Source organism: Oncorhynchus masou, chromosome 29, assembly GCF_036934945.1.
Source record: "Oncorhynchus masou masou isolate Uvic2021 chromosome 29, UVic_Omas_1.1, whole genome shotgun sequence".
In the NCBI taxonomy this organism is placed as follows: Eukaryota; Metazoa; Chordata; class Actinopteri; order Salmoniformes; family Salmonidae; genus Oncorhynchus; species Oncorhynchus masou.
Genome location: NC_088240.1, coordinates 33,754,406 through 33,770,024, shown reverse-complemented (window position 1 = coordinate 33,770,024; position 15,619 = coordinate 33,754,406). Strand labels below are relative to the sequence as shown.

The window sequence follows — 15,619 nt, the reverse complement described above, 5'->3', positions numbered from 1 at the left end:
GAAATCAAATATGAGGTTAAAGTGCAGACTGTCAGCTTTAATTTATGGGTATTTCCATCCATATCGGGCAAACTGTTTAGAATTTACAGCACGTTTTGTACATAGTCCCCCACATTTTAGGGGAGCAAAAGTATTGGGACAAATTCACTTATGTGTATTTAAGTATTCAAAAGTTAGGTATTTCTTCTGGTAGCATGCAATGACTACATCAAGCTTGTGACTCAACAAATTTGTTGGATGCATTTGCTGTTTGTTTTGGTTGTGTTTCAGATTATTTTGTGTCCAGTAGAAATAAATGGTAAATATTGTACTTTCATTTTGGATTAAAAATCCAAACTTCGAGTATAGACCTTAAAGAAGAACTTTGCTTCACTGTCCCAGTAATTACAGAGGGCACTGTATATCAGTGGTGGAAAAATTACCCAATGGTCATACTTGAGTAAAGATACCTATAAATACTGTGACTCAAGTAAGAGAAAGTCCTCCAGTAAAAGTACTACTTGAATAAAAGTCTAAAAGTATTTGGTTTTAAATATACTTAAGTATCAAAACTAAATGTAATTGCAAAAATATACTTAAGTATCAAAAGTAAAAGTATAAATTATTTCAATGTGCTTATATTAAGCAAACCAGACAGCACCATTTAATATATATATATACTGCTCAAAAAAATAAAGGGAAGACTAAAATAACACATCCTAGATCTGAATGAATGAAATATTCTTCAATGCTTTTTTCTTTACATAGTTCAATGTGCTGACAACAAAATCACACAAAAATGATCAATGGAAATCAAATGTATCACCCCATGGAGGTCTGGATTTGGAGTCACACTCAAAATTAAAGTGGAAAACCACACTACAGGCTGATCCAACTTTGATGTAATGTCCTCCTGGACAGTCTGTGGTGCAACGTGGCACCACGTGGATGGAGAGAGACATTATGTCCCAGATGTGCTCAATTGGATTCAGGTCTGGGGAACGGGCGGGCCAGTCCATAGCATCAATGCCTTCCTCTTGCAGGAACTGCTGACACACTCCAGCCACATGAGGTCTAGCATTGTCTTGCATTCGGAGGAACCCAGGGCCAACCGCACCAGCATATGGTCTCACAAGGGGTCTGAGGATATCATCTCGGTACCTGATGACAGTCAGTCTACCTCTGGCGAGCACATGGAGGGCTGTGCGGCCCCCCAAAGAAATGCCACCCCACACCATGAGCTGCACTACCTGAGCCACTTGTGTGGGTTGTAGACTCCGTCTCATGCTACCACTAGAGTGAAAGCACCGCCAGCTTTCAAAAGTGACCAAAACATCAGCCAGGAAGCATAGGAACTGAGAAGTGGTCTGTGGTCACCACCTGCAGAACCACTCCTTTATTGGTGGTGTATTGCTAATTGCCTATATTTTCCACCTGTTGTCTATTCCATTTGCACAACAGCATGTTAAATTTATTGTCAATCAGTGTTGCTTCCTAAGTGGACAGTTTGATTTCACAGAAGTGTGATTGACTTGGAGTTACATTGTGTTGTTTAAGTGTTCCCTTTATTTTTTTGAGCAGTGTATATAACAGATAGCCAGGGGCACACTACATGTAACAGTACTTTTGGGTGTCAGGGAAAATGTATGGAGTAAAAAGTACATTATTTTCTTTAGGAATGTTGTGAAGTAAAAGTTGTCAAAAAATATCAACCATAAAGTACAGATACTACTAAGTACTTTAAAGTATTTTGACTTAAGTACTTTACACCACTGTTGTATATGCAGCCCCTCATGAGCTACATGTTTCCCATAAGGACATAAACTACGCCCATTAGATGTTCAGCAAATTACTAGTTTTGTCCCGCACCAAACATATTATTTTTCGGTGACCATTTTTTTTATTCTAATATTTTTTTCACACTGTCAGATCAAGCATAAATAGTATTTTATGGTCAATATGGCTTCTGTATTGGCCCTACAGCATTTACGGAGATGCGTCCTTTGCAGAAGTCAGGTAAATCATACTTATTGCGACTCGTTGAGGTATTTTCAGCATACCCCTATGTGTCGTGAAGGGATTTTCTGTTTATACAGGACGTATCGCCTCCACCTACGGTCAAACAATTATCTCAATGCGGAGCAACATGTATATAGAGCCCTCAGCATCATTTGTGGTGGACGACATGTTTACTGTTGCCTTGTAACTATGGAGCTTTGATAAATAACAAGACCCTCTAAAAATACACGGGTGTGGTAGCTCACAACACAACACACAATAGAACATTGCATTTTATTACTGTGCTAATATATCAGCCTCCACTACATTACTTTGTAATGCCATATTAAGATAGTGCACATATTTTAACCCATACTATTTGTATTCTTACTCTTTATGGAAAAAAAATCACAAGGCACAAAATGTCTGTCTTAGCATCCCAGTACTTTTCCTATTGATCATTACCCCACACTCTAGAAGGCTCTCTATGGTTACTGTGATACAGTCTCTGCAGAAGTCAACGCATTCATACTTCTTGCAATTCGTGGAGCAGAGCAGCGCTGTTGTCAATAAAGTGAGTTTGTGTTTATGCAGGACCTCCCGCCCCCACCTAGCGTCCCCCACTCATGTCAATGCGGAGATACTGATAACAATTCACTAGCTTCGATTGCAGTCCGAGACTATACATTTTCACCACTAGTTTGCTTTCTCTATCAATAAGATTAGCATTTCAGAGACATGCATTCTTTATCAGGTTGATAAAGAAAATCTTATTTGATAGTCACCATGTCTTTATGACTTTCAAAACGACAGATGAGAATTCAATCTAACCTTGTTCTTCCTTAGGGTGGTTGTGGTCCCCAGATGCCAGATACCCAAACAAGTGAATCCTGAACAAACACCAGATATTGACCCACATCAACCTAGATTCAGCATACCCCTCTATCCAAGCACCTATTCCTATAGTCACAATGCTTTCCCTATCTTATTGCTGAACCATCAGTTTTAAAACAATCAAAACAACCACCTGTACTGTCAGGGCCTTAGGGCCAGTTTCCTGTCCCAAAAGCCTAGTCCTGGACTTAAAAAGCTTGTTCAATGGCAATTCTCCATTTAAAGTGCTTTTTAGCCCAGGACTAGGACTCATCTGTCAAGGAAACAAGCCCTCTGTGTTTATAGTTTAATAAAGGCGTGAAAACCTCCACCACCCCATTTTAATAGGAGGAATACAACCGAATTGGCACAGCTATTAAAGCCGTCTGTAACCTTATCTACTGTCTATGGAGCCCTTTCCAACCTGCCCTAATGTTAGCTTTACTCCTACTGTGTCTGAGCTGACCAAGTCATACAGCAGTGGAGAGGGTAATGGCAGCAGGTTGTCACCCTTCTAACAGTGGGAAGGGCTGTTTCATAGGCTAGTGCATACAGTATGCCCTGGGTGCTTCACTACACATCAGAGAAAAGGACCATTCTCAGTAAGAATGATTTATGCATGTCTGGGACTATACTGGATGTGATAGTGAGTGCAGCTTTGTTCAATTGGTTTTGTACGGACTTACCATCAATTCTCCATGGTCTTCAGTGCATGTATACATTATAGAGCAACATTTATTAATAGTATATTTGCCGCTTGAAATAACTTCACAATGCATTAATATGCTTGATATCAATCCCTGTGCTCGACGTCAACCCTTCGGCAGAAAAACAAAAAGAGGGTAATTTATTGCTGAGAGAATTTCCTCAATAAGGCTCCATTTCACCAGCCTTGGCTGCAACACTGAGCTAGGTCCTCCAGATGTTGGCTTAATTATCTGTTAATAATCTCACTGTCAGTATGGAGATCCTTAATGCCATGACCGGACACCTAACAGGCTCCTTCACATAACAGATAACACAGATATTAAGCCATCCATTTAAAACGGTTTCTGGCAACACTAGCTTCCCCAGGCTCTAGATGAGACATGGGGCAGGTGGTTAGATTTTTCTTGCGGTAAATTGCTTTATTGTTATTGGAAAGGAAAAATATGACAGTGGAGGAAGGAACTGTGTGGCATTGGGTGAGATGAGGTTGGTGGGAGGTTAATGTAGCAGACAAATTACCCTATAAAACCTGGATTGAGATGAATAGCACCAACCAAAGACCAAATTAGATAATGCCAAGTATAAAACCACATCCCCACCAATAGCAAAATAAACCACTATCTGCTTACACTGACATCTGAGGTAGGACTATACTTAGTGTTGATGAAAAATAATAATTTTATCATAAGTTTAAACATCATGAAAGAAGCCATCCAAAGCAGTTCGGTGATGATGGACAGAGAAAGAGAAACCCAGAGGACCCTCATCCATTTCAAAGGACTTCTTGTGATCTGAAAAAGCACATATTTTGGTGTAAACATTTATTGGTTTCAAACTGAAATAAAAATGACTTGCACCAGCACTGAACAGCCTTTCAGAATCCACACATTTTTATCTTTCGAGAGAAATAAAAAGGATATATATATATAGTACCAGTCAAAAGGTATGGAACCAGTCAAAAGTTTGGACACACTCATTCCAATGTTTTTCTTTATTTTTGTTATTTTCTACATAGTAGAATAATAGTGAATACAAACTATGAAATAATGTAACCAAAAAAAGCATTTAAACAAATCAAAATAGATTTTATGAGATTATTCAAAGTAGCCACACTTTGCCTTGACAGCGTTGCACACTCTTGGCATTCTCTCAACCAGCTTCATGAGTTAGGTACCTGGAATGCATTTCAATTAACAGGCGTGCCTTAATTTGTGGAATTTCTTTCCCTCGTAATGCTTCTGAGCCAATCAGTTGTGTTGTGACAGGTCAGAGGTAGTATACAGAAGATAAACCTCTTTGGTAAAAGACCAAGTCCATATTATGTCATGATAAGCAAAGAGAAACGACACTCCATTACTTTAAGACATGAAAGTCAGTCAATACAGAACATTTCCTTCAAGTGCAGTCGCAAAAATCATCAAGCGCTATGATGAAACTGGCTCTCATGAGGACCGCCACAGGAAAGGAAGTCCCACAGTTACCTCTACTGCAGGAGATACGTTCACTTGAGTTACCAGCCTCAGAAATTGCAGCCCAAATAAATGCGTCAGAGTTCAAGTAACAGACATCTCAACATCAACTGTTCAGAGGAGACTGTATGAATCAGACCTTCATGGTTGAATTGCTGCAAAGAAACCACTACTAAAGGACACCAATAAGAAGAGACTCGCTTGGGCCAAGAAACACAAGCAATGGACATTAGACTGATGGAAAGCTGTCCTTTGGTCTTGAGTCAAAAGTTGAGATTTTTGGTTCCAAACGCCGTGTCTTTGTGAAACACAAAGTAGGTGAACGAATGATCTCTGCATGTGTGGTTACCACCGTGATGCACGGAGGTGGTGTGATGGTGTGGGGGTGCTTTGCTGGTGACACCGTTGGTGATTTATTTAGAATTCAAGGCACACTTAACCAGCATGGCTACCACAGCATTCTGCAGCAATACGCCATCCCATCTGGTTTTGTGCTTAATGGAACTATCATTTGTTTATCAACAGGACAATGACCCAACACACCTCCCAGCTGTGTAAGGGCTAATTACCAAGGAGAGTGATGGATTGCTGCATCAGATGACCTGGCCTCCACAATCACCCGACCTCACCCAATTGAGATGATTTGGGATGAGTTGGACCATAGAGTGAAGGAAAAGCAATAAGTGCTCAGCATGTGTGGAAACTCAAACTGTTGGAAAAGCAATCAAGGTGAAACTCGTTGAGAGAATGCAAAGCTGTCATCAAGGCAAAGGTTGGCTACTTTGAAGAAACTAAAATATATTTAGATTTGTTTAACACTTTTTGGTTACTACATGATTCCATGTATTATTTAATAGTTTTGATGTCTTCAATATTATTCTACAATGTAGAAAATATTTATAAAAATAAATGAAGGTAAAACCCTTGAATGAGTAGGTGTCCAAACTTTTGACGGGTACTGTGTATTCAGTTGTATAAATGTGCAAACTGTCTTTTTTCCCCAGTGACCCAGTAGGTATATAATGTAAAAAGACCTAATGAAAGATTTTAAACCATTGGCCTTGTAGGAGGAGAGGAGAAAGAGGGAGAACAGTGTGGTGGAGAGAGGCCCTCCAAGCAGAGGATTGCTAAAAATATGCAGTTGCAGTGGAGGAGTGTCATTTTTATCTTGACTTTTAAATTAAGTTAAAAACTAGGCGTGTCAAACAAAAGCCTTTCTTGGCTGCACTCATCTGTGCCCGCCTGTGACCAACACATACAGACCATTCACTGTGAAATGACAAGTGATTGAGATATTTAATTACCAATCCTATATAAATTATTTACAAGGTGCAGGTCTTTTTATTTAACAATAGACTGACTGGGGTGTCATTTTGTGTTTCTTGGAGAATAAATCAGTAGACTCTCAAGAGAAAGGCACAAGAGACCCATTGTGTAGCTAAGGGCGACTCCATGATGTACTGGCCACAATATGGGGCAAGTGGCTGGTGGCAGGGTGGCCAATAATCAGCTACCCTGGGGTGTGGGGAGACTTTGGTTGAGTTAAACGGAACCAGGACAGACACTGCAACTGGGCTGGGGAATAATAATGAGCTTTGGGTCTGACTCAAGATTTCAACAACTATAAAACAAATTAAAATATAAAACAAAAATACAGACTGCCCTTTTGATATGTTCCGGCCGGTTCTCAAAACAGAGAGCAGACGGGTTTATAATATTTGGAACTTCAATAATCGTGGTTTTTAAATGTTCGTTCACGTCGGATCAGTGTTACGTTTCGCTCTTTTGTTCCTTTTCATCAAATTGTTAGTAAGAACATTACAAAGTACAACACAATCCCCCTAAGCAAGTCTCTAGTGGAAAAACAACCCTTAACAACAAGCCAACTTAGTGAGGAGTGGGGCTGGGGGGAGTGATGGCAACAGGAAGTGACTGGCGGTGCTGATGAGGGGTGAAAGGTCAAGCCAGGGGTCCTTAGCGCCCTCTACTGGGAGCTGGCCCTCTCCAGGGGGTGTCTGTGGCCCCTGCTCACAGTGAGTCTGAAGGAGGCTTGGGGGCCATTGTGGTGGAGGAGGGAGTCCTGCGCAGTGTATCCGGAAGGGAACATGGCCAGGATGGTGTAGACGAAGGCTGGGTCAGCAGGGGCTTGACCGTGGGTTTGGGTGGGGGACACCGTTAGCCCCCCGACTGCCAATCTCGGAGGCTGTGGTGCTCTGGGAGCCATCCGACTACAGCCCGGGCTCTGGAGAGCTCACCTAGCAGAGAGTCCGCCTCGGTCCGGCTGATCTCTCCCGGCAGGTCAGTCACCTCCAGGACTTGCCCACTCACTGTCACAGACAGAGCAGCGAGAGACAGAGCAGCGGGAGGGGGGGAGCAAGAGAGAAACTGTCAAAACCAACTTGGAGACAACCTTAGGCCCATGACCTAATTAGTTTTACTGGTACAGACTAACCCTCGCGTCCTTTGCAATCAGTTTTGTTCTATGTACAAATCTGTGGGAATTCAAATCAAAGAAAAATATAAGATAGATCTAAGAGTGAGATATGAGGGAGTTTTTTAGGCTTGGAGGTCCACATCTCTGTCCTCTAACAGACAGAGGGTGTTCCCTACCATTACCTGGATCACCTACACTGAGATCTGTAGACAGAGCTTTCCTTGTCTGCTTCCTCCCTCTGCCCCCTCCACCGCTGTGCCGCATCCCCATGTGTACCTGGGTGCAGAAAGAAGGACAAGAGCATGTTCAGATTACCATCTCTCGCAACTATACTTTCTTTGGACTCCAGCTTAAGGTATCGGAATGATATTGATTCAATTGGAAGACAAATGAGGAACAAAAGAATTAGAGACCAATGTTTGACTTCATCTTTTGTTTTATTTGCACAGTACTAAAGAGATGTTTCCAGGCTTTGCCAAGCATTTCAGAAGGGTATATCGAAATCCCCACATAATTCCTCCTATAAACAATAGGTAGCTTCAACTTAAGTGGATGATCTGTCTTGTGTAGACTCACCTGATGGTTGGGGACCATGGGTGGAGCGTGGAGAGGAGGACGGATCTGGGGGTTGTACTGGAGGGGCTGCCCTAGTAACGGGTACCGCGCATCTCCTGGGAAACACAGAGATGACAACACACTTAGTTTGGCTCAATTTCATTAGGGTTGCAACTGAGCTGTCCTCAGGGACCCTGAGCATTCCACACATTTGTTGAATTTAGTACTAGCACACCTGATTTTTCTAGTCAACTAATGACAGCAAGCCCTTGGGATATCATATTCCTATGTAATTGGAATAGATTAAATATGTAGAAATATCTGGTTGAAGGTCCACCAGGACTGGGTAGAAAAACACTGGGTGTCTCCCTCACCTTGCCCTGGCATAAAGGGTCTGGAGAACTGGGGCATCATGGGTACGGGGGCGAGGCCTGGACGGATGCTCTTCACATTGGTTAGGTGGTGTGGGTGGGAGGGTGTTGGCGACTGGGCGGGGGAAGTTGAGGGACTGCCCAGCTGGGGAATGCTCTGTACAGACAGTTGGAGAGGACAGGGGAGAGTTAGTGGGTGAACACGGAGCTCACAGACACCATTACATTTAGTCTCAGGGATACTCCCTTCTTAGAAAATTACAGACCATGGTCACGACTGTCCACATCATCAAACCAAACCTCATTACTACATTTACACTCAGCATGTGATACTTAATAAAAAACAATTTTTTTTTTCATATATATATATTTTTAATCTGCAGGTTCTCTCTAGGCTCAGCTGGGTCCCTGCACTCACCTGTGAGGTGTCTAGGGTGGAGAGCTCTGTGGACTTCTGTCCTCTCGTGTGGTCCAGACTGTAGTACTTGCTGTGTTTCCACTGCGGGGGCGAGTGAGGCCGTGGTTGCTGGCCGGGGGGCAACGTCAGCTGCATCATCACCATCCCACCGCCTGGGGGAGGGGGAACGCCTAGGGGGGCACAAAGACATCAAGGACAGACATTAGAATCTCATATTAAATAAACGTTTATTTACCCCCTCAGGGGCAATTAAAGATTTAATGTGTATAAACATCTTGTCCGCCTGTCATCCTGTGTGTAACAGGTTTACCTTAAAAATATTTATCAAGTTCAATAGGATCAGCATACGTCAGTGTGACTTAAATTATTATTTCATTAGTGCATTAGAAAAAAAAATGTCCACGTTCACTGTCTCACCGTTAGAATCCTTTGTAATCTATTTGTGTGACGTTAACCTCCACTCATTTGATATGTAATATGTTATTAGTAACTAAATTCCATGTTTGAACAAAGTGTTTGTTGATATGCGTATTATTCAAGTCTGGTTGCGACTTTCAGCGTGTCTTCTTTCCAAGGACAGCGCCAACCACTAATACATAATCATATCTAAAACCTTTAGCCGTCAAGCATCCATTTAAAGTTGTTTGCCCAACAATGAGGGGTTAGGAAATTTACTAGACCTGCACTTGGCCTTATTAAAAGAAGAGTTCTGACTGCACTTAGCCTGTCTAATGATTTTTGGCGGTGGTTTAAAAGTAAAGAGTGTCTATATAATGCTCTTATCCTGACAAGGTGTAAAACACTGTATATGGCTAACTCATGCTTGAAGAAAACAAGTCTTCAAACAAAGTGCGCCAAAAAAGCTGTAGTAATAGAAAAACAGGCAAAATATTAAATAATTAGGCCTGTGTTGGTGCAATATGATGCAGTTTATTTGGATTTAATTGCAAATGAAGAAGCTTAAGGACCAAAACACAATTCCACATTTAAAGAAAGAGAATGCCATTATAATTTTGTACTAAGGACTTATCTAACTCCTCGTAAGCTTTCATATGAACATTTTGAATGATGCATCCAGTACACTGTGCCCTCTTAATGAACCTGTTACCTTTATACACATGGTTTAGGAATTCCCTCGTATCTCTACTGAACAAAAATATAAACGCAACATGTAACAATTTAAGATTTTACTGAGTTTGTTCATAGAAGGAAATCAGTCAATTTAAACAAATAAATTAGGCCCTAAACAAATTTGTGCACAAAATTTGAGAAATTTCTGGGATCTTTTATTTCAGTTCATTGAACATGGGACCAACACTTTACATGTTGCGTTTTATATTTTGGTTTAGTATATATTCTGGGATGAAGTAGCTTTGATCTTGTCCACTGATGTCCGAAAATATTCCTGCATCTCCTTTTGTTTTACTTTTAAATGATTTCTCTGTACTTCATTTCTTTGTCAGTGGCATATTCTTCTTGCTGGCCTAACGGCTGCAAAGAAAATGATTGCCGTATGATGGAAGCCTCCACACACTATCTGGCAATGGATCCTCACTTTTTTGGATGTAATTTATATGGAGCTGTCTACCTCTCGCATTCATGGAGCTAAAGAAGTCACTTTGAACCAATGGTTCTTGCCGCTGAAACACTTTGTAATGTGTTGCTTTGAGTTTCTCTTTTCCTATCATTTATTTTGATCCATGTATGTTTATTTAATTTGATACCATAGGTCCACGGATGGGATTGGGATGGGGGAAGGGGGAGGTGTAACTTAATTTTGTATGTATGTATTCATGTTTGCTGACTATTATTACTAAATTTAAAAAAAAAATGATTAAAAAAAAGAAACAGAATGCAACAAAATACATATGTTAATTTGATAGTATTTGCCACAAAAAAATGAAGGGAATTATTTTTCACTTGGTAATCCCTGCATGAAATTAAAACATTTACCACCTTACTTCTGAACAGAGCGAAATCTAATTTCAGGATTTGAAAGAACATTTCCCTTTCCATTTTAAATTAGACATTCAAGGAGAAAAGACTAAAAGAGAGGGAGAGATGGAAAGGAGAGAGAGAAAGATGGGGTGACTGACGATGGCTATACTGATTCACAGGGGCTTCGCCACAGAGGAAATTCACATTAACTGAAATTAGAACACCCATGAAAGCCCTTACTTTTTAAAGATGGCCATAACTGGGAACAAAGCAGCAGAGGAATTACTTTTTAATTACCAGCCTATATCTGTTCAATAATTAGATCGTTAAGACTTGGAGTGTCATTTCAATTAGCACCTTAACGCTTCACAGCTAACAATCAGGGGGGCTGGCAGGGTGTTAAGGCGTCTACATGACTACCTTTCTTTTGTTGTTGCCACGTCGTATAATTATAGCTTTGGCCCTGGGAGATGAGAATGCTGCCTGCCTGTCTGTGCCCCCTCACCCTTTTAGAATCGATTCAATCAATTTTGAATTGCCAGAGAATTCAGTCTGAAGTAATTTCTCCTGATGACACCTGCCTCTGTTAAGTGGGGTTCTAATTCCAGGGTTTGGTGAAAGGTTATTTTAGGCTATTACACTCCAGTGTTTCGCACAGGGGGGATTGGATTGAAGAGAGTATTAAAGAACAAAAAAGTACAGGTAGCAGAAAGGTTTAAAACAGGGTGCGAAGAGAAAGTCGTACAGGGAAGCTAGTGATCTGTGGATTTTGTTTTAGAGACGACCTATACGGCAGCTAATTTTATTGACAGAGATTGATATTTCATTCCTAGTTGAGACCTGGTTATAATGGATGCTGTTGCTCAGGCTGGATCTGTGCTGTGACTGGGCTGTGTACCTGAGCACTGCTGTGCCTGATGGAGGGGCTGCTGGGAGCTGCAGGGGGAGGACGGCCGAGGGAACTGCATCTGCTCTGATCCAGGAGGAGGCAAGAACCCAATAGAGGAGCTGCAGAGAGAGAAACACACACACACTTTTTAAATCTGAGCAGCAAAGCTCTGGCAGCGCTTCACTCAATGTAATCAGAATTTGGCTCATCAGTTTAAAATGGGCTAAATTACTGAAGTGGAACACTGTACACAGGGGCATTAGAACTACCACTAATATCCTCAATCGGAAACGAATAAAGGCTGGGAATCGCTACGGACCTCATTTTCTACCAAATCAAAACAAATCAAGGGCAATCATCATTTTTTACTGTGTCTCCGTAACCAAATTGCGGTTGCCGTGTGCAACTTTGGGTTTTCTGCTTTCCAGGCTCTTCTTTTGCTCATTTCAGTTGTGATTTAATAAGGATAAAAGCAAAGCGAAGGCAGGCAGGAGGCAGGGTGATGCGTCAGCCCAAAGCACAGAGGCAGGCAGCTGCTGCTGGAGACAGTCGGCCCTTCGCTCCGCTCGGCACCCTGAGGAATAGTGTGCGTCTGCACAGCGGACCAGAGGGCTGGCATGAAGGATGGTGTAGAGAGAGCAGCTCACCACATGGGACCAGCAATGTTATATTAAGACTCAGTAGATATCTGGCCTTATAAATCATCTTGAACATGGCCTACTAAAGAAGAGGCCCCATGAGGGGGAGGGAAGAGGGGGGTGGAAAGTGACCCCTTTCTTTGCCATGCATAGCCCAGTGTGAAGCATCACAGAGACGGGCTAGTTATCGGTTAAAACTAAAAACGTCTCACTGTAAAATAGGGAATATATTAATGGTCTGTAATATTGTAATTCGTCTATAATCAGAGTATGTTCACATGAAAACATTGTGATTTCCTACTACATGGTGTTTTGTTAAACTGGGAATACATTTAGAACCGGTATTCAACAATGTAATGGGTCTACAGTAAGCATAAATAATGGGTATAGGTGTTTCCATGTTAAAACAGTGTGGTGACGATGTCCAACCTCATGGTGTTCTGTTGATTGGGTGTGATAACACTGTAGTAGACCTGGACACCAGAGCCAGGCATGGGCCCCTGGTTGGACTGGTTGTGGTTGGGGATGATGATAGGCTGCTGATATGTCTGCTGTGGCACACCCTGGGAGCCTTGGGGCTGCATGGATACCTGCCAAGACAGACCCAAATTACACATGGTCAACATGGGATACCAAAAAATATACAAGATCATTATTGTAAAAGATAATGGTTCTTAATGACCAAGATACTTGGCTAAATAAAGGTTTAAATAAATATACTTTTTTTAACGTCTTAATAATGTTCATCATTGACATTATAGACTTACACTGACTTAGTGTTGGTGAAATGCCAAGTACCCACCTGATAAGATGGCATGGAGGGATACTGGACCATCATGCCTTGCATCTGATTTCCCATATTGCTATGCAGGCCACTGACAGTGTTCTGACTCTGTGGCACTCCAATCATACTCTGATAGCTCTGTGGCTGATTTGGCATCACAGTTTGGTAACCTGGAGAAATAAAGAGAGGAAGTTGAAGTTGATACAATCAAAAAGTGGACAGAAATGACTTGAGGATCTTAGATTTCAGCAGACTTGCATTGAAATGAAATGCAAAGTTCCTCGGCACAGGACAGGCAGGCTGTGTGCTTATTTATTTGAAAAGTGATCAATGATTCAATGAAGTCAACATTAAAATGGCTCGGTGAATAAACAACCTTTAAGAGCCAAAGTCATTTCAATAGGATTTATCCTCCGCTGGTAAGATTATGGGAGACGAGAAGAGAGAGAAAATAAAAAACTTTTCATAGAGTATGTTAGAGAAATTATCCTCTTTTTTTTCACTGGGTAAAATACATCAGTGTCAAGGTTACCAGAGTGCGTGTAAAGCTCTGAGAACGCCATTGAAAAACCCTCCAAAGCAGGCGCCCTGAGGAGAGGTATGGGGGGATGGAGGGGAGAAAACTGCAGGAGGTAAAAAGGAGGAAGGGAGTGAGGTGGGGGGCTGGGCAATTTTCAATTTCTCCTGGCTTTTGGCCAGAGCGACAGCAATCAATTTGGTCCAGATGAGAAGAGAAGTGGGACAAAAGGAATGGATGGCCCCCGGCGGGGAATGAAGGAGAGGCAAGCGACGAGAGAGGCTGGTCGCTATTTTTAGTGCTATTCTCTCGCCTCCACTTACAAACTGAGCATGAAGCGAATATAATATTAAACACTCTCTGCTTCGGCTGACTGAGCAGAGGAAGGTGAGGAGAAAGGAGACGCGTTGCACTATGGTACCACCCAGACTCTGAACCTGGACATAGGGACTCAAAAGGCTTGAATCGCTTGCTGCTTGCAGACAGTTTTGCCTGCCTGGTTAAAAAGGTACTGACTGTCAGGCGACTATAGCAGATAAGATGAAACGGGCACGCCACCCCTCTCCTTGTTACAGCAGATAAACTGAGGCTTCCGCTGCCTTTCTCAAGTTCAAAAGCTTAATCTTTGCTTACAAGAATAAGGGAAAGGACTAGGCTTTCTCAGGTGCCTGGGGAAAGGAGTTCAGACGGTACTGCGTGTCCTTCAACTCAGATCTACCACAACATTTTTCTTCCTCCCTCTTTTCACCCAAAAACATTTTCCTTTAGCTTTATTTGACCACATGTGGAGAAGTATAGTACATGTTCACAGACAATGTCCAGTTTCAGCTGACATTAAGAATTCTGCTGATATTTTATGATTACAACAATTGCACAATACTTTGTCTTCATAATTGCAGTTGAGACTCTTGCACAAGCCTTTTATAGTTAACAGAATCAGCTAATAATGAGCAGTATAATATATGTTAACAGAATCTGATTTTATTATGAAATAATTATAGAAGTGGAGCACACAAAAAAGTCAAAGCCTGATGTAGAAGTCAAAACCAAAATGAGGGCACTTTTTATGGCAGGAACATTGAGGATAAAAACAAAAATACACTGAGTCTTCACAAATATTCACAGCGAGATGCATTTAAAGTCTCAGTCAAGTCAGAAGGCCTTCTGATTTGACAGTCAAAAATCAAGAATGCCCAGAAGACAGGAGGGCTTCAACATGCGAGTTTTACAGCAGTTTGATTTATTGCGTAATCATTTGTGCCGAGCGATTAAACAACATTTCTGTTATTTTTCATTTTTTAAAACAACTATTGTCCAACATTGGTTCAATTATTTGGATTCCATTTCATTCAGGGTTTTTTTGTGAGCTCAATGCAAATTATATCACTGCAGATTCTCTAAAGACAAATCAGATCAACCCTGAACTGTGCGATGTAGTAGGGAGTTATAGTTCCCAACAGGCCAATATAGTTTAGCGCAGTGTTTCCCAATCCTGGTCCTTGAGTACCCCCAACAGTACACAATTTCGTTGTAACCCTTGACAGGCACACCTCATTCAACTCATTAAGGGCCTTAGTTTTTATTTTATTTAATTAGGCAAGTCAAGAACACATTCTTATTTACAATGACGGCCTACCCCGGCCAAACCCTAACCCGGATGGCACTGGGCCAATTGTGCACCGCCCTATGGGACTCCCAATCACGGGCGATTACGATACAGCTTGGAATCGAACCAGGGTCTGTAGTGACACCTCTAGCACTGAGATGCAGTGCCTTAGACCATTGTGTCACTTGGGAGCCTGATGATTAGTTGACAAGTTGAATCAGGTGTGCTTGAGGACCAGGGTTGAGAAACACTGGTTTAGCGCATAAAAACATAGCAATTAACTACAATGACCATAACCATTGCACGCCTACTTGTCCGGACACAACGTATGATGGAGAGGGATAAAGAGCAGTTGCTTTGCGAGGCACTGTATCTCTACCTGAAAATACATGATCTAATGATTATGATTAATAGTTGGTATTCAGCAGTCAAAAGTATGCCT

The 15,619-nt window shown here is 41.6% G+C and overlaps 1 protein-coding gene across 1 annotated transcript in view; it reads right to left on the bottom strand.

Annotated features, from left to right (window-relative positions):
* Window positions 1-2,252: 2,252 nt before the first annotated feature.
* Window positions 2,253-15,619, bottom strand: part of LOC135519381 (R3H domain-containing protein 1-like) — a 32,038-nt gene continuing 18,671 nt past the window's right edge. Inside the window, 9 exon segments of the mRNA XM_064944572.1 lie at window positions 2,253-7,242; window positions 7,245-7,354; window positions 7,644-7,737; window positions 8,038-8,132; window positions 8,391-8,544; window positions 8,806-8,975; window positions 11,642-11,751; window positions 12,700-12,860; window positions 13,073-13,224. Of these exon segments, the coding sequence (XP_064800644.1) occupies window positions 7,012-7,242; window positions 7,245-7,354; window positions 7,644-7,737; window positions 8,038-8,132; window positions 8,391-8,544; window positions 8,806-8,975; window positions 11,642-11,751; window positions 12,700-12,860; window positions 13,073-13,224 (1,277 nt within the window). The 3' untranslated portion in view covers window positions 2,253-7,011.